This window comes from Coturnix japonica, chromosome 1 (assembly GCF_054131305.1).
Source record: "Coturnix japonica strain WE chromosome 1, WE-NBRP24, whole genome shotgun sequence".
Lineage (NCBI taxonomy): Eukaryota > Metazoa > Chordata > Aves > Galliformes > Phasianidae > Coturnix > Coturnix japonica.
The window spans coordinates 159,491,668-159,511,106 of NC_140663.1; the positions used below are offsets into that span (position 1 = coordinate 159,491,668).

A 19,439-nucleotide genomic window follows, 5' to 3' on the forward strand; every position below is an offset into this window, starting at 1 on the left:
CCCCCTGCCTGGCAGGGCCATCAAACATACACATTTACTAGATCAGGTTGCCCAGGGCCCCATCCAGCCTGGCCTTGAACACCTCCAAGGACGGGGCATCCACAACCTCCCTGGGCAGCCTGTTCCAGGACCTCACTACTCTCCTAGTAAAGAACTTCCTCCTAACATCCAACCTAAATCTTCCCTCTTTCAACTTAAATCCATTTCCCTGTGTCCTGCTATTGTCAGCCCTTTCGAAGAGTTTACTTATCATTTGAACTTGTGCTACAGGGTGTTAAAGTTCCCTTTTTCTTTTCTAGTCTTTGTAATTCATCAAAGAATTGTTTTCTGCTTTGACTGTAAAGTAATACTGTGCACATCACGAGATCACTTATTTTATTTTTCAGATTTGGCCAGTTTTCTAACTAGAACCATGGACAATGTACTCTGAGAAGTTCTTTTATGCCAGAATGGAAGCACATGTTAAAGATCTGCCAGTGGGGCCCTTACGCTCTAAAGCTATGTCTTAAGTGTGCACATGTGTCAATAAGCACATGTGAACTTTGTCATATGTTTGTGTTCTGTGGTGTCAATCCCTGCATTAGCAGTCATGTCTCCAGGTCTGCTCAGGAACTCGTAAGTGGGAGGGTGAACCCAACTGATTCAATTGTTGATGCTGCTAAGACTCCTGTCAGCCTGATCTGTGTAAGGGTTTGTGAATGGAAACTCTGGGAGTCTCAGATTTTGAGATTTACATTTTAATTTTTAATTGATGTCTGTGTTTCTGAAGGTTCGACAAGAGTTAATTGAAGAATATGAGCAAGTTAAGAGCATTGTCGACACTTTAGAGAGTTTTAAAATGGACAGACCTGCAGATATCCCTGTGTCCTATCAAGATGAGCCTTTTAGAGACCCTGCTGTTTGGCCCCCTCCAGTTCCAGCTGAACACAGGTAATGAGTGGCTCAGGCAGGCGGGTGGAATTAAACCAGGCTGGCTTAATTTCATGTTCTTTTTAGAATGTATTTGTAACACAAAAATCGCATTTCATTTACACTGTAGTAATTTCTAATAAAGAACAGATATAATTTATTGGGGGAAAGAAGAAGTAAATTATAGTCAGATTTACTGCTGAAACTCTTTAACAAAAAACAAATAAACAAGTCCTTTATACTGGTAGGAGGGATCTTGGAGATAAATGAGCTTTTGATGGCAGTTGTTTTTGCCATGTATGGAGAGAACATTTTTCCATTCAGTTCATTTAAGCATTTGAACTCATTGGTGGCTGAGGAATTGATAAAGAAATGAAAGATCTGAAAGGATGTGGTAGTTAGAAACTGCTCCATACCTACAGCTAATATAACCTTTATTGAATCAGCTGGTTAGTTTTATTGCTAACCATGTTCTGCTCTATGTGGTGTTCTTTCTTCTGTAATCACTCTAAAAGTAACTTTAGTTAACTAATAGTTTTCTTAAAATAAATTGCATGTGCAATTTGTGAAATTCTTTCTCTAATAGAGCTTGACACAGGTGGTTGGGAAAAAGGATCTGATTTAAATGTGGTTGGTAACCTTGCCCACAGCAGGAGGTTGGAGCTCAGTGATCTATAAGGTCCCTTCCAACCCAAGCCATGCTATGATTCTAAATACAAGAATCAAATTTTTAATGCCAATATGCTTCTATCCTTTTCATAACAAGTAATTTTGATGCTTGTGTGCTCATATATCCAAGGGAAGAAAGAAAAGAGAGAGATCTGGGTTAGCAGAAAGAGGTGCCAAGTTGTGTAAATTCATGTGCTTATGATTATCAGATAAATTGATCTTTACATTAAAAACAAAAACAAACACAAAAAAACCCCATAAGAATATGAAAGTAAAATAATATTAAATTTTGGTGAGTGATACAAATGATTATCAGAGTTTTTGTGGTGATGCTGTGGGAAATACAAGATATATTCCTTGTATCTTTTGTAGAGCTCAGAGCCCAACAGTTCATCCACATCTTTAAGATGAAATATAAATCTTGTGCCTAAAAATAAGGACAATTAGCCACTCTCTGCTGTTAAGTTTGAAGAAATTGTTGGAAAACAAAATGCAGCTATTTTATCCAGGAGTGCATATATATATATATAAGTATGTGCTGCTGTTAAATCACATTCCAGGGAAGTATTTTTTTGCAGACCATGCAGAAGATGAAGTAGAGATCACTAATTAAAGTTGGGTGACATTTCTGGCCATGTATTTCAGTTCTGTGTTCCCAGACCAATCCCTAGAGCAAAACAACGGTGACACCTCATCTTAAAAATAAATTCCACCTCCTCCTGCTGCTGCTCTGTTCCCTTTGACATGGTGGGTGATGCACAGAGTAGAGGTGCTTGCAGTTTGGCTTTGTTTACATTTACTTTTGAGGCAATTTTTATGTTTTGACGTTTTTACACAGGGGAATGAAGTTGGCAGTAGGAGGATTGTTTTAACATTCTGTTTCTCTCTCTCTCTCTGTCTTGGGGCCTGTCAAAGTTATTAGTCAGCTTTTGTTTTGCTGGGAATGGCTTCTGGCTGGGTAGAACTTGTACATAGGAGTGTAGCCTGATACATTCTCCTTATTCAAAGTCAGAGGAAACTGCATTAGTAAGTTGTATTAGTAAGATGTCTCTTGTTATATGCATGCTCATTTCTTGTAACATTGATATAGTAGTATTGACTGTTATTGACTCTTTCCACTACTGCAACTTTTCATTTGTATGTATTTTTTTCTTTCTTTGTGTGTCAGACAGAAGCAGAAATAGGTTTCTGTATTTGCCGATTTCAAGAGATAAGACAGGAGCTTGTCAGCTTTGGTGATAACTCACCAAGGCCATTAATAGAATATTAGAATCCTTTCTTTTGAATGTTGCTCTTTTTGCTGTTTTTAGTATGTTTTTGTTATGCTTGCCTATTGTCTAGGGCCCCACCTCAGATCAAGCGTCCCAACCGAGGAGCAAAGCCCTCGAGGAAGGAATCCCCAGGCCTGCAGCCCCGTGGGCCTGTGGGCAGAGCGCAGCCGGCAGCGAGGAGCGACAAATCTACAGGCAGCCGTGACAGGGAGCCAAGGGCCAGAGGGAGGGATGACAAAGTAAGGAGTGCGGCCGAGCCTGGAACCATTCTTAGCTTCAGTTATCAAATAACAAAGAACTCTGACTGATGTGGCTGTGTAAAGGCCATCCTCGGCCTCCTGCCCCTCCCAACCCTTCTCTTTTTCTTTAAAGAGATTCAGTTCAGGTTTCTAAAGTGCAAAAGTGAGACCAGCGCCCTTCTCTAGGCTTTATGAATAACATTCCACAGTGGTGTTGCTACTGCCATGCCATAGTAAGATGTGCATGGAGGAGAGTTCTGTAAGCGCTATGTTATGCAGGTGTGTTCCAAGTTATTTGAAATTATAGATTTGAATGTGACATGAGGGAGACAGCAATTTTAATTTTCTTTCATTTATGAGAATGCTTTTTATTGTTATGTTTAGGAAGGTCCCTCTCTACTCTGCTCTTGTGAGGCCCCATCTGGAGTACTGTGTCCAGGTATGGACCCCCCAGTACAAGAAAGACAGAGAGCTGTTGGAGGGGGTCCAGAGGAGAGCCATGAAGATGATCAGGGGGCTGGAGCACCTCCCCTATGAAGACAGGTTGAGGGAGCTGGGCTTGTTTAGTCTGGAGAAAAGAAGCTGCAAGGTGACCTCATTGCAGCCTTTCAGTACCTGAAGGGAGCCTATAAGCAGGAGGGGAGTCAACTCTTCGAAAGGGTAGATAACAGCAGGACAAGGGGAAATGGTTTTAAGTGAAGGAGGGAAGATTTAGGTTGGATGTCAGGGGGAAGTTCTTTACTGTGAGAGTGGTGAGGTGCTGGCACAGACTGCACAGAGAGGCTGTGGATGGCCCGTCCCTGGAGGTGTTCAAGGCGAGGTTGCATGGGGCCCTGGGCAACCTGGTCTAGTATTAAGTGGGGAGGTAGATGGCCCTGCCTGGCAGGGGGGATGGAGATTCATGATCCTTGAGGTCCCTTCCAACCCAGGCCATTCTGTGATTCTGTGAAGGTACTTCTTGGAAAGAATTTTTGTTTGTTTCTTCATTTTTTGGTGTTTATTTTTTTTTCTTTTATTAAAAACAAAACAAAAAAAAACCCAAAAAAACCCAGTGGATTGGAACAAGTTATGCATTCTTTCTTTTGAAGATATGGATGCCAAAGAATCAGTGCTGAAGTGAAAGAGGCAGTGATTCACTGTTAAGGAAAGGCTGTGTGCCTGAAAAAAAACTGCCTGTGTGTACAAGTCACTGTTTGAGACACTTGCATTTTAAATGTAATTGTAGAATCAGTGCTGGGAACCTAAAGAATCTGTGGTATGAATGGTGCAAGTCCAGAGTGAGCTGAGGCGGCTTTGTCCTGACAGAGACTCAAGCATCCCATTCTGTGCAGCATGCAGTTTTGTAAGGATCCGGGTAAACAAATAAAAGAATATTTAGTCCAATTTTTTTTTCCAGATGACTTTGGTCAGCACCTTTATGGCTTTTCTATCACAAGCTGCATCTAAACATTGCAGAAAGAACTCTGAAGGTGCACCCTTTCCATAATAAATAGCTCTTTTGATACACAAGAAAAGTCTTAGGGTATACCAGCCCTTATTATCAGTAGCACGTAAGGCCAGGCATATCTTTAGCAGTGCAACTGAGTGATGCGCAGATCAAGTTTAATCATTTTAGTAACCTCTCAACTCTGAATCTGCACAATCTAAAATAAGAAGTTTGTGACCTGCAACCTAATAAAAAGCTTGTAAGGATCTGTGGAATGATTTACAGTTGTGCCAGATATGCGTGGTTTGTGACAGATTCCCCAGATGTGTTGGTGCAAGGCGGCCTTCAGAGCTTTAACCGCGATGAGTGTGGGCTCTGCAGTGATGGGCATTGCTGGGCTTTACCATGAGGAGCTCACAACTGCATGACTTGTACAATAGTGTCTGGGAATAATGTGGTTAGTAACACTGCTGCTGTCAGACAGAGAGTTGTGAAGGTCTTCCTTTTAATAGGGTACATTTTAAACGCTACCCACATCTGAATAAACTGGTCACTAGGTGGCAGAAGGAAAATAACTACCAATGCCTGCTCTTCAAGAAGCACGTGCTCTTCTTTTTGTTTTTCTAGCTAGCTGGTAGTTACATTAATTCTTCTTTGTCTGTGCTATATATGCAAAAATCACACCAGGTTACAACTGGCCATGTGCTTTTTGATGATTTTTGTAAAGAACCCATGATTTTTCCTTTGAAGATAGTTTTGATGAAAGAGGAAATGACCAGGTGTGGGAAGTGAAAGAAGTCAATGCAACTTTTTGTATTTTCTACAGAGGCGTAGAAAACAGGTTTAACTTCCCATTCAGTTTTATCCTTTCTTATTTTGCATGTGTTGATAATTTTCAGTTTCTGGAGTAAACCTCTGTATGTCAAATTAAAGATGTTCAGTAACTCTTCATGGTCAGTTAAAAACAATTGAGCAAAACGGAAGCTTCAGACTGAATCACCAGATACCAGTTTTCTCACAGTAACTAAGCTCTTTAGTTTTCAGGGCTTGGCTGGGACTACTAAGAACATATGGTGGACTTGGATGACAGACCCATTTCCTGAGATGTTGGCTGCTGTGTAATAGATTGTACTCTTTCCTGGCTATAACATTACTGTGTAACATGCATATTTATTTGTAATATTTTCCAACATAAAATACAAATACTGGGGCTATATTTAGGAGTATTTTGCTTCGCTGTGTGTATGAAGCTTTCTATCACTGTTCCTCCTTCCCAGGCCATATCATCTTTTCGTTCTGACTGTAATCACCCTGGGATAAGGATTTTTAACCCGACGCTGCCTGTGAAATGTTCTTTTGTAGTGCTCCATAAAGTTGTTTTGAACTGAAGCCTTTAGGTTATTTTTGAACCACAGTGGATGAGGATGGTAGATATTACGAAGGATATGAAACAGAAAAGGGCTGTGCTGCCATATCAGAGAATGGAATATTAAAATTAATCAAGATATGATTGTAAAATTTTTTTTTTTTTCTTGATTAAGCTGATAGGCAATACCAGAAGCAAAGGAAAGGCAGGTTATAGGAAAGTGAATGTGAGATGAAGTAGTTGCTTTTAGGTGGAAGTACAGACATCCATGCATTATGGCTGGAAGGCTGCATAATCTCCATCCCAGTACTGTGCAAAAACTGGGGTGAGATGGCAGCAATTGGAGCAGAGATTTCCAGTAAAAATAACTGGTTCTGATATTTTCTCAGTGAAATGGCAAATTGTGTTGAACATGTCTGTATTTAGAGGTGAAAAAGAAAAGTGATCCTATCAACTGGATTTTATCTACACAGTGTACAAGGCTTTAAAACATAGAGCAGAGGAAAAGTAGAAGACTTGGGAGTAACCAGAATAGAGATAGAGGACTAGAGGAGTAGTGGAATAGAGGTACTTAAGCACAGGTGTTGCCTTCACTAGCACTAATGCTTAGAGGAAGAAATAAATCTACCCAGATGCCATGTGGGAAGTAGTTAGTTAATCTAGAGAGACCTAGAAGAGATGTAGAAGAAGTGGAATTGAACAGCAAAAGGAATTTAGACAAGTGGAACTTAAAGTAACAGTAAACTGGCATGTTGTTTATGGATTTCTTCAAGGCCAGAGACTTCCTTTTGTTTTAGATTTAAGTTAATGACTGGACCGCAAAAAAGAGACAAGTGCTGATTACGCTTTCGGATAACACTGAATTGGGAAGAACCAATTGAGAATGATGAAGGTGTTGTTGAGGAAGGGTTGGATGATGGGATGATGTTCAGTGACACAAAGCAGCAAGTCTTCCCTGAGTCTCCTCCAGACTGAACAATCCTGGTTCCCTCAGCCGCTCCCCATCAGACTTGTGCTCTAGACCCCTCACAGCTTTGTTGCCGTTTTCTGAACACACTCCAAGGCCTCGATGCCATTTTTGCAGTGAGGGGCCTGTGGTGGTACCAGTTGAAGTGAGAGCTACCAGTGCCATTAGGGTGGCAGTGGCTGGAGCATTTTGTGTGCATTCAATGGCCGTGCTCCAGGAAAATGTGTTCATACTAGAAGAGAGGAGAGCAGAAGGGCTGCCAGAGTGAACAGGGAGTTGTATTCAGCTGTGTTCCCAGAGGACGCTGGTTTGATATGGAAAATGAGGGCAGTGCACGGGCATGCTTTCTGCCCGTCAGGGTGGTAGACACATGGAAGAGATGACTATAGAAACCAATGCACAAACCTCGTACAAGAACAGAAATTGGTTCATTTTGGACCTGAGAATTTTATTCCAGTAGGTCAGTCTGACACTGCTCCGTGATGCATTTCTACACGTGTTTCAGTCAGAACTTGGCAGAGGAGGAGACTTGGTGATATGATGGCCGAGGGGAGTGGGTGGGATCAGTCTCTTGGATACCCGTGCACCTCTGCCTATGCACACACATCCTTACTCAGAAATCATCACAGCAGCTTTAGCTAAATCTGTTTTAAGAAAGAGATGAGGATCTGATTGGAAACATTATATTTTATGACTCCGAGAACCTGTAACTCAATCCCGCCTGCATCCAGGTGACACATTTTTCTTTCTTTCTGGTCTCTGCTCACATACCTATTGACTGCAGATTGCATATTGGACCAATTTAGGACTGATGTTAATAATTTTATTGCATGCGAAGACTGTAAATGTTTTAAATTTTGGTTCAATTCCAGACCTGAAAAACCTGAAACAGCGAATTTCATCAAAATGTTGATCAGCACGATGCTGAGAGCGTCTCCCTTCTCACTCACACCATGGCAAGATAGGGCTCCCCAGGGAGGTGGTTGAATCGCCATCCCTGGATGTGTTTAAGAGCCGTTTGGATGTGGTGCTCAGGGATATGATTTAGTGGAGGGTTTTTAGAGTTAAGGTACTGGTTAGGCTGAAGTTGGACTTGATGATCTTCAAGGTCTTTTCCAACCTGGGTAATTCTATGATTCTATAAGCACAGGGAGCAGGGAAAATGACCATCCCTGGGCCATGCAGCTTTTCTTTTGGAGCTGGGCTTGGGCCTTATGGTGGCACTGCCATGAGCAGGTTGCTGGGTATAGGGACCTTCCCTTTTTCCTTTATTTTGCCTTTTTCTGCCTTTTTTTTTCTCTCCTTTTTCCCCTTTTCTCCTTGCTCCCCACTTGCCCCCCCTGCCTTTTTCTCATTTTCTCTCTTCCCCTTTTTTCTGCTTCTCTCTTTTCCTCCTTCCCTCTTTTTCTCCTTTTCTTCCCCCCACACTTTCTCCTTTTTTTCCCTACCTTTCTTCTTTTTTTCATTCCATTTTCTCCTATTTCCCTACCTTTTTCTCCTTGCCTCCCCTGTTCTCCTTATCTTTATTTTCCTCTTTTTCTCCTTTTCCCTTTTTTTTTTTTAACCTTTTTTTTCCTCTTTTTTTTCTCCCTTCTTTCAGCTGCCATATGGAAGGCTCACCACTGCCTGCACACTTTACACATTTGCTGCGCTGTTCAGTTTGTCCCACACAGCAAACATCCTGCAGGCAGAGGAGTGACCCTGCCTTGGATGTGGCTTTGAGCTTCTGCTTCAGCCTCCTCCCCTTGTGCCGTAATTGAGCGACCTCCCTCCTCTTGCTCTTTGCAGCCTGCCTTGCTTTGCTACATCCTGCAAAAGCCAAACAGATGACAGGTTTGAGAGGCTCAAGAAAAGTCTTCCGCTAGGAAAATCAGTTCAGTGCAGAGGAATATGAGAGAAATGTGTAACAAATACCTTTCATTTTATTGTGATTTTTTTCTTCTTCTTTTCTACAGTTACATTTGGATTTCATTTTCTCTCTTCTAAAACCTTCCAAACTCTACAGGGCTTTCTCTCTGTTTCCCTTTTTCTTTTTTTTTTTTTTTTTACATCAGACCATTACATTTTTGACATCGGCTTTTTGTTCTGAACACAATTCTCAGCTTAATTTCCATTGCAAAAGCCCTGAACTGGGAGCACCGAACAACACTGACTCCACTTGGAAGTGAGAAATAAAACCAGAGAGGAGACAGACGGCTCCCTTATGGGCAAGTGGTGGGCACACTGCAGCCGCTGCCTTCCCCTTTTTGCAGTGTTAGGTTCGTTGTGTGTCTCCATCTGCCTCTCAGTTTCTCTGCGAGGCTGCCTTTGTGCAGCCAGCTGAGATCCTTCAGCTTGATGCTGAGACTGAGTGAGGAGTCCCAGAGTAGCTCCCCACTCAGCCCTCTGCCTTACAGCTGCTTTCCCAGCACTGCCGTTGAGCCGGGAGGGGAAGCGGTTTCCTTCTGAAGCCAAAGAGGAGAAGCAGTGCTCTAATGCATCAAAGGGAAAACACTGCTTTGCCCCACAAGCTCAGCAGCATTGTGGAGGCATTAATCAGGGACCTGTGGCCATTGGGGGCAGTGGAAGGGCAAAAACTGGCTGTTGAATGGATCTCAGCATGATGCAGAAATTGCTGGAGTTCAAAGAGGTTGGGATGACTTGGGAGCTTCCTTAGGGCTCTCAGTTCGGTCCTTAAATAAACATGACCTTTTAAAAGCATTTATGTCTTAATGGTGCTGGCTTCGATGAGATAAGGGAAGTGGATAGTTTGCAGCTCAGGAAAGGGGAAATGCTGGGCAAGAAGGCTTTAATTAAACAATGGGAGAGATTCTTCTTGGTTCTCCTCCATTAAAGATTGCATGTGACACAGCTCTGCCATCTCAGTATGCCAATGGCTTGAGCTCAGGCAGGTAATGTGGCAGATGGAGCATCTTCAAAACTGCCTTTGGGTGGTCTAGTCTTCAGCTGGAGATGGACTCAGTGATCCTTGTGGGTCCCTTCCATCTCAGGATCTTTCATGACTTTGTTTGATGCAGCCGAAGCCCCAACACTGGCTGCATTGTTAGCCTGCTTCTGCATTCCTGTGTTTGGTGTCAGTTACCTAAAGAGTGGTTTCGCATTGTTACGAGAATCTGGTTTGCTAATAAATAAAAAAAGCAACTAACCAGCCCACCCGCTGTGACATTTAATGAGGTCTGGTGGGGTTTTATCACTGTGAGCAGCATCCAGGAAGAAAGCATTGCTCTGTTGTGGTGGAAGCAACCCCAGGTGTTTGGGGATGCTTCTTGGATTGCAAGGTATGAAAGCATTGGGTTTGCTGGCCATCGTGGTGCTGTGATGGCTGTGTTAAAGCTTTGTACCTTGCAGCCTGAGCAGAAGCAAATCAGATAATATTGCTATGTCTTACTAGTAAAGAATATACACAAAGAAAAATGTTCTTATGTGCCTCGGTGTCTTTCACTTTTAGGGAAAGAAAATACCCCAGGATGGCATTGCTGATGATGTTCCAAGATTTGATGGAGCGGGTTATGACAAAGACTTGGTTGAAGCTCTTGAAAGGGACATCGTGTCGAGGAATCCAAGCATTCATTGGTATGAGGATTTTCTCTATTGAAGTGTTTTTGCTTGTGTGGAGAAGGGGAGGAATTATTCTTCTCCTAAATTTTAAAATAGGGAGCCATCACTATTTTCTGCAAATGAGCAGTGCAGGCTGTTTTGGCTTTAACAGTTTATTAATTTGATTACAGTTAGGCTTTTGTGCTAACTGGTATCTTTTGTAGTACATCCATTGCAAGTACTGCCATAATAGAAGTGCACTCTAGAGAACTCTAAAGATATCTCTTAGGTGTTCACATTGTCCAAACCAATTTTTAATTAAGCAGCTGAGAGTAGCTTGAGTTGAAATTCATTTTTTCCCTACCTTTCACGAATTGATTTAGTTTTAGGTCACAGGATTGTAGGAGAACTCTCGTGAGGCAAATACTGGCATGCTAAAAGCGATGGTACTGAGAGGAAAAACTTCTTTATTTGTTCTTGTGTAAGAGCAGGAGAAATATTGTCATACAGGAATCTCATAAAAGTTCCTTTCTCTTGTACAGGGATGACATAGCAGATTTGGAAGAAGCCAAGAAATTATTAAGAGAAGCTGTTGTTCTTCCAATGTGGATGCCTGATTTTTTCAAAGGGATCAGAAGGCCTTGGAAGGTAGGGATTTATTTGGTGCTTTAGTAAATGGCAAGCTGTAGTTATGTATGCCTGCTGCTGTAGGGTGTGCGGATGCCTGTCATGGCTATTTCAAATGCCAAAAAGGAAAGTTCAAGAATTTGTTCGTGAAATCCTCTCATTATGATTCATGTAAAATGCACTGAAATAAACAGCTGGGAGTGTATGCAGGTTTCACACTATATAATTCTTTTGTGTTTATTCAGTCATTGCTTCTCAATGTTAATAGATCAGCCTGTGCATGGGAGCAAGCATGTAGTGCATATAGAGAGGAGCAGTAATGCCTAATGGAAAGCTCGATTTGTTACAATGGCTGCTTTTCAACCAAGGAAAGCAATCGTTGGACTGGTTTTATGTCTGCATGTGCCAGCTCTCACTTATGCTGACTGCACACTGCAGGCTGCATGATGCAAGGAATCAAGGAGAGAGAGAAAGCTGTTCTGATTATTTAGCTTTACAGCTATGCTTGCAGCTAGACTTAGTTACCTGTGGAGTGGCAGGAATTCAAAGTGGGAGCTGTTGCAGCACTAAGGGTATGGGGCTGAACTGGGCTGGGTGATGGACTAGTGACAAGCAGAGCCTGGGCCTTGCTCAGAGCTGAAAAAGAAGCAGAGGGAGGATGTTTCTGTACCCAGAAAATGAAATTATCTTGCTTTAGTTCTGGGATGGATTGACACTTGTTTTAATATTAACAAGTCACAGCTTTGTGGCCCAGTGATGAGCAGGGACAAGAGACTCTGCTGCAAGCTGTCATTCGGAGTCTCCAAAGACATGACGTGTAGAGAATGTGGTGTACCTGGGTGGTTTCTATAGTTTAATACAGTAGTTCAGCGCGTGTCAGACCTTGTGTTACTAGTGCTTGTCCTGTGTTTTCCTGTTTGGCCCTTAAGACTTACCTGATTTACACTTAGGACTGGCCTTCAAAGCTGTCCTTCTTCAGCCTGAGTCACTCTTGAATCCTCATTGTGCTGTCATGCAGCATTTGAGGAGTAGAAAACATGTCATTCTGGGGGCTTGTGTCTACAGACAGTAAAGAGTGGAAGCTGAAAGGGTGGGAGTCAACAGCAAGAGCCTTGGGATTGCTGCATGAGAGATATTCACAGAGGCTTTAGTGAGTTGCAAGGAGATGGTCCAAACCTGGAATCAGCAGAGTTTGTGGGCTGGAGCTTTATGACTTTTGGTGCTTAGCATGATTGTGGTTAAGCACCAGTGGGATTGAGGTTGATCTTGAGGTTAACCAAGGTATCAGCTTGGACAAAGCCTAGATATCACAGGTCACAAATACAAAGTGAGATTTTAGTATCTGTTAAATAACTGAATTTCTCTTCTTTGCTCCTGGTGTAGAGGAATTTGATCCATGCCCTCATTATAGGCTACAGTAGCCCCATCTGTCCAGTCTTCAAAAACTTTTCAGGGAGTGAAGAGCTGCTATGCTGCTTTTCCACCTCTTAACATGGCTAGAGGATGTAGTGGCCATCTGTCTTTAAGGCAGGTATCTCAGCAGGCTGCAGGCAGCTTGAAGAGTGTTGCTGGTCCTGTTTCCAAATACTGTGGCAACGAATAGAGAAACAATGGCCTGGTTGTCAGAGTCTCTTTCTCTTTGCATGAGATTATCTTTTCCTGCTGGCCAGTATTGCTTCTGGAAACTAGGTGGTTGCAGACGTGGAAAAAACGTTACGATTATTTCCTTCCTTCAGTCTTAAATGCAAATTGATTTCTGACAAGTCCATGAAGGGTCTTCATTGTTAGCCTTTTCCCTGGTGACTCGTGAAGCTGTAACTCTCCTGAATTTATTTCTCATGCAGAACAGCATGCATTTTCCTTACTGCTGACCTCTGACTGTGCTACAGGGATGAGAAGTTTTGAAGAGAAGGCTGTTTCTCGCAGTAATCAGTGTAGCAGCAGGCATTTGTTGAGCCTAGGCATTCAGGACAATAACTCAGGGAAAAGGCAGCCAGATCTGTTTTTGGATGCTCACACTCTCCTGAGAATAATTCCCAAGACAGCCCTCACTGTTTGCCCCTGCATTCAGAGGACGGTGCTTGGCATGAAGGAGCCAGCTGCTTTCCCGATTCATCACAGGTGCTGTGTGGTTGCAGCTGGGTCTCTGAGTGTCCACAGGCTTGCTCTTTCTTTTTCTCTGAACTGTTTTGTGCCAAGAAGGCCTGGTTGCTTGCTGTGCTTCCCACTGCTCTGCTAGTGATTGTTACAACAACAAGAAGTAACCCTGCAGTGATTTCATCAAAACACTTACTCCCTGCAGTGTGTTTCAGCTTCTTATTGGAATACTTTGGATTAACAGAGCCTTAGAGGAGGAATAAAGAAGTCTTTGTGTTTGTCAAGGATTTTAACTAGTGAGTAAGTGGCAGCCTCCTACTTGCAGCGGGAAAGAGCGACTTGATCCTGTGTTTCTCTTTGCAGCCATGCACATCTCATTTTGCTGAGAATTCAAGGTGTGGCTTTTTTTTGCTTGCTTTTTTCTTTTTTTCTTTTTTTTTTGTGACATTTCTCTGAATCCCCAGAGAGCTCAATGTTCCCTTGACTTTACATCTAGTATGGCTGCATTGCACCTGTATTAGGTACATATATAATACCCCCAGTATCCTATGCTAGGTAACACTCACTGTCGTAGTTATACAGACGGTGCAAAGCAAGGGGCTTATGAAGTCAGCAGTGATAAGATGTGTGACTGAAGCTGGAGTTTGACCTTCCAGAATAATGGAGACAAAAGGTGATATCCAAAAAACCCGCCATTAGCCCCTTACATCACCAGCTCTTAAAGTAAACCCAGTTTGTCAGGAACAAGCGCGAAGTGTGATTTGATATAGTTGATATTTTAAAATATAAAAGTAACCTCAATTTAAACTTAGAGAGAACAAATACTCATCTCTGCCCTACCTATCACAGGCCAAGTAATTTTCACCCCGTCACTCCAGGCTCACATTCGTGTTATTATAATAATATTGGTATGACTGTGCAGCAACTGAAATCACGGTATATGTGTGAATGTTCATGGGGAGGAAAAAAAGGAGTCAATTTGCTTTTCATGCTTGCTGCTCTGGAGTTTAGGAAACCTTGAGCAGCCTGAAGAGTGACATTGGACTGTTAGCTGTATGGAAGCAGTATGAACAGTTCTAACTTAATTTACCAATGAATGTATGTTGAGCTTGCATTAGCTAAGTGTTAAATGGCAATAAAGGTATTAAGAGTTAATGGAAAATGGAGTACAGAGAGTCTATTGCTTCTGAATAGTACATTTTTGAATAATTGCGTTCCCGGTTGATTTGTTTTTATAGATCTCTTCCATGTCATTCCGTGTGCTTTTTGAAGTAAGTTTTTGCAAGGAACAGATGAAATCTAATTTGCTGTGTGGCTTGTGTTTAGCAGATACTTTATTGCTATGGTATTTTATGTAAGATATTAATTGCAAAGCACATTATGATATGCAATTCTAATTCTAGCTAATTTCATTACCCTTGCAACCCAGTACAACTTAATTTTAGGAAATTCTTGTTAGCATATGGTAAGATTTTGTGGTTGGGAAAAAAAAAAGCTTGAACACTACATTTTTTCATAGTGCCGTGCTCAAAGTCGTAGTGCCCTGTTCTAGTGCTTGTCCTGTGGTGTGTTGCTGCAATGGTCAGAGATACTATTCACAAACATAAGTATTTAAAGATATGATTGTGAATTAGCCCTCCTTGGAGTCTGCAGTAACCTCATGATGGAAGGAATCACTTATTTTCAGAAACCTGTGTTGTTTCTGTTGTGTCTCACTTAAAAAATACTGCCTTTTCTTTGAGTCAGGGTGATTAACCAGTCTTGGTGCTTCAGTATTAATGTGGGTCCTGAGTGCACTGTGTATGTAGCTAACAACCTGTTTTTTTGTAGTGATGAGTAAGTAAATTGTGGAATCACAGAATGATTTGACTTAGAAGCGACCTTAAAGCTCATCCAGTTCCAACTCTGCTGTGAGCAGAGGCACCTCTCAATAGATGAAGTTGCCCAAAGTCCCATCCAGCCTGTTACTGACCACCTCCAGGGATGGGCATTCACAGCTTTTCTGAACAGTCTGTTCCAGTGCCTCATCACCCTTTGAGCACAGAATTTCCTCCTAATCATCATCATAGTATCATAGTATCATAGTATCATAGTCTCGTGTGGGTTGGAAGGGACCTTAGAGATCAATATTAATATTTAATCTAAATCTCCCCTCTTTTGGTTTAAAACCATTGTCCCTTGTCCTGTCACACCCTGATGAAGAGTCTCTCCCTTGCTTTCCTGTAGGCCCCCATCAGGTACTGGAAGGCCACTATAAAGTGTTCCCAGAGCCTTCTCTTCTCCAGGCTGAAGCCCAGCTGCCTCAGCCTTTTTGCATAGGAGAGGTGCTCCAGCTCTCTGATCATCTTTGTGGTCACTTGGTGCAACAAGCCCATGCCCTTGTGCTGGGGACTCAAGAGCTGAACACAGTATTGCAGATAGGGCTTCATGAGGGTGGAGAAGGGGCCCAGTCTGTCCATGTACCTGAGATTGCCCTGATCCACGTGCAGTGTCTTTGCTTGACCTTGTTGAACTGCATGACGTTCACATGGGGTCACTTCTCAAATGCACCCTGGTCCTTTGAATGTTGCCCCTTCCTTCTGTTGTTTCAAATGCTCCACTCAGTGCCCTGAGCTGGAGAGGTGTGTGCTTCTTACTCTCTTACAGACAGAGCACAGATGGAAAGGCAATCTAATGATGTGTTTGCCACACAGGGACTTGATCGTAGCTCAGTTGTCCAGGTGACAATTTTTTAATAGTCATTGAAGTTCATATTAAATGGAGTTGTGCAGCAGTCCACATAAGCCAAAAACCGCTGTCCAGCAGTGTGGTGAGAATGGCTTTTCGTCCAGGAGATGGTAAGAAGTTGTACTTTGGCCACAGAAATACTGAGATTAATTAAGCAGTGGGACAAACCCTCATGTCCAGTGAATGTTCTCATGCAGAATGACTTGTAAAAATCAGCCAGATTCACACATGTGCGTGGTTAGGATTTTTTGACAAAATCTTTTTCTGTAGGAAAATGCTCTACTGCTGAACACAAAAAGTATTTTGGTTTCAGTGGAGCTTTCTGCACAAAGGAGTCTTCCAAAAAGATGAATTCATTCTCTTCACCCATCTGTACAGCCACTTGTAAGCTGGGAAAGAACCAAGTTCAAATCCAGGTCCTGCCTGATTCAGAGCAAGTCTGTAAATCTGTCACCTGCTTCTCATGTGATAGTTGCAGCAATTGCCTTTTGTGTTTGACTTCAGTGGGGCAGTAAGGAGAATAAGTCACAGAATGCTTCCATGCTGTTCTCATGATGCAGGATTCTTTTGTTTTCCACTGATGATGATCATGATATTAAGCAATCAAAATACCGATTTTGGTTTATTTTGAGATGTAGTGTAGAGGACTGTTGCGCAAATTTACTTGTTGTTCATCTCCTTTGTTTTTACCTTTCAGGGTGTGCTGATGGTTGGTCCACCTGGTACTGGCAAAACAATGCTAGCAAAAGCTGTTGCTACAGAATGTGGAACAACGTTCTTCAATGTGTCTTCCTCTACACTGACATCTAAATACAGAGGTGAATCTGAAAAGCTTGTCCGCCTCCTGTTTGAAATGGTACGTCCTCAATGATGTGATCTGGGAATCAGTGAGGTGTGAAGGGGCCTCCCTCTCAGTTCCGTGCCCCTCCAGTAGCATGCTGAAAGTATTGAGTTCATGCACTAAGACTCTTTCATCCAGATAGAGAAAAGACAACGTGTGTATTCATCCTTTTCTGAAATGTCACTGAGGATTAGGAGGGAAATGGCTCATCACGCACGTTGAGGATAGTGCTTTCCTGGCTAAAGGCAGAGTGGTGATCTTGACAGACATTATAGGAAGTTATTTGAAATTGGAAAGAACTGAGAACTGTTATTCTAGGAGCAATATGTATTCTAGCTCTGTTTCAGTTCTGAGTGATGGACAAGCTTCTCAGTGTTTCTGAGTGCAGTCCATTGTGTGGGCTGTGTGAAGGATGTACCCATGTGGACCTATACTGAAAGGGTCATTCCTGCCTTCAGGGTCTGCTTCTGGCACACTGTCAGTTGAAACCTCTGTCTTTTGAGATAGACAGTTCCATTCTATCCACTCTGCTTTGCCCTCATCAGCTCAAAACCTCGATATTAAAAACTGCCTACATGGCGATTGCGTTCCTTTTCCTCTTTGCAAGACCTCTGACTTGAGGAGTACCATTTAAAATGTATAAATGTAAGCGTGTGCCAAACCAACTGTGAATCAAGGTCTGGAATTACTTTCTTGTGACAAGCAGGGAAGGTAATATATGTAGTAGCTGAACTGGGTCGTGGTCTGATGAGGGCTTGTGCTTGCTGCTACGGTCTTAATAGTGATGTTTTTATTTGAATAAAGGCAAGGTTTTACGCTCCAGCAACAATCTTCATTGATGAAATCGATTCAATCTGCAGCCGCAGAGGCACATCCGATGAGCATGAGGCGAGTCGCAGAGTCAAGTCAGAGCTGCTTGTGCAAATGGACGGTAAAGATTACAGATTTAGATCCATGCTTGGGGCTGGGATGCCATTTCGTTAGAGATGGGAATGTAAAAAACTTGAACACTCTGGAAAGCCCGGCTTTGTGGATGGGGGAAGAGTAAGGCAAAATTTGAGAGGAATGCATTCTCTGATAATTTGAGGGTGGACAACTGAAAAAGGGGCTCTGCTTTATATTTTCTAACATGACCGTTTTAGAAAATTAACTCATTTTGAAGGGATGTTTTACTGTAGGAGGAGCAGATAATGGAGATTTGTGAAGTTAAATATAGGTCTTTTTATTTATTTTTTAAAGGAATTTAAACAAATTTATTCTCTTAGGGACGCCATCATCAAATCTGATTTTGCTGTTTGCTGTGCTGACCGCTAATATTACCCTTTGAGGTATATTCTGTACCTGTTCTGTGCAGGTGCACGCAGCAAGGACCACCACCTGAGCATTGTTCTGTGGTGTAGTGCCTTGATAACCACCTCTATGTAACAGTTGCTATTGAACCACTCTTTGTTTATAACGTCCTCAAACGTTCATTGTGGTAAACCCCATGTAGGCAACTTATTCTCTCCAAGTGAACATTTCTTTACAGTTCTTGGAAGGTCAGGGAGTGATTTCTGCTTCTTTTATGGCCACATTTGAGAGATGGTATTTTTGCTGCACAGTGCTGCACTTGCATATGACTGAGTTAACGCTGTCCAAAAAAGCCCTTCCTTGTCTCAGCAGAAGAATCAACTGCCCCGTCATTGGAGGTGTTCAAGGCCAGGCTGGATGGGGCCCTGGGCAACCTGATCTAGTAATTGTGGAAGTTTGGTGGCCCTGCCAGGCAGGGGGGTTGGAACTTCATGATCCTTGAGGTCCCTTCCAACCCAGGTCATTCTATGATTCTGTGATTCTTTCTGTGGCAGTGATAGTTCTGGTACATCAGCCATGTGAAGTCTGGAAGGCAGCCCTAGGAGTATATGGAATGGCTGCTGAGCTTTGTCTGAGCTTTTGTAATATTTGCACAGTTTCTTAGTAAACATCTTGATCAATAAGAGCAGTAGAGTGAAACTTCTCTAAACTGTTGTACTTGCAGGGGTAGGTGGTGCTTTGGAGAATGATGACCCATCCAAGATGGTTATGGTATTAGCTGCTACAAACTTTCCTTGGGATATCGATGAAGCTCTCCGACGGAGACTGGAAAAAAGGATTTATATACCTTTGCCCACAGGTATGTTTAGTACAAGCATTTTACTTTCAAATGTCCTGAAGCTACCATAGGTCTGCCTCAAGACTGCTGGATTTGGGAGGAGTCTTTGGTTTTGTGATGAGCAGTGAAATTCAGGAGTTAATCATTTGGTTGGATTGCTTTATTCTTAAGAGAGTGAGAGAAAGGAAAAAAATTAAATACTTGCTTGGGGGCTTAAAAACAAAGAGCCAAAGAGCTGCTGCATTTCATTGCAAGCCCATTGATGGGTTCTTACATTGAAAGAGTTAGTTTTAATGAGCCTGGAATTATTTTAAACGTTTAACAGCCAATCCTTGAGTGATCATCAAAGACAGCCTTTGGACACGCTAAGAAATACTGCAAATGCACTCATGCCCTTGCAGACAAATGCAAGGAAGTGGATCCATGAATTTCAACTTACAGGCATAGTTCATTGTAAATCACTGCTTGCCCGCCGCTATGACTAGGCTGCGAGTTGCTCAGAATGCAGCAGGCTGATTGCTTTCCTGCCCCAAGACTTCTCAGCTTGTATTGTCTTTCCCAGCTGTCATTCACCTGTCCTATTAATTTTGAGATTCCTATCACTTGAAGTTTGCATAGCTTTGTTTCTTTCTGGT

The 19,439-nt window shown here is 42.4% G+C and overlaps 1 protein-coding gene across 3 annotated transcripts in view; it reads left to right on the top strand.

Annotated features, from left to right (window-relative positions):
* KATNAL1 (katanin catalytic subunit A1 like 1) overlaps nt 1-19,439 on the top strand; it is a 36,120-nt gene that overhangs the window by 10,193 nt on the left and 6,488 nt on the right. For 2 of the 3 annotated variants that reach the window (XM_015852009.2, XM_015852010.3), the window contains exons 3-9: nt 770-930; nt 2,920-3,088; nt 10,296-10,420; nt 10,927-11,032; nt 16,533-16,691; nt 17,481-17,607; nt 18,691-18,825. In XM_015852009.2, the coding sequence (XP_015707495.1) occupies nt 770-930; nt 2,920-3,088; nt 10,296-10,420; nt 10,927-11,032; nt 16,533-16,691; nt 17,481-17,607; nt 18,691-18,825 (982 nt within the window). The remainder of the gene's footprint in view (nt 1-769; nt 931-2,919; nt 3,089-10,295; nt 10,421-10,926; nt 11,033-16,532; nt 16,692-17,480; nt 17,608-18,690; nt 18,826-19,439) is intronic. The other variant, XM_085536302.1, reaches the window with a different exon arrangement.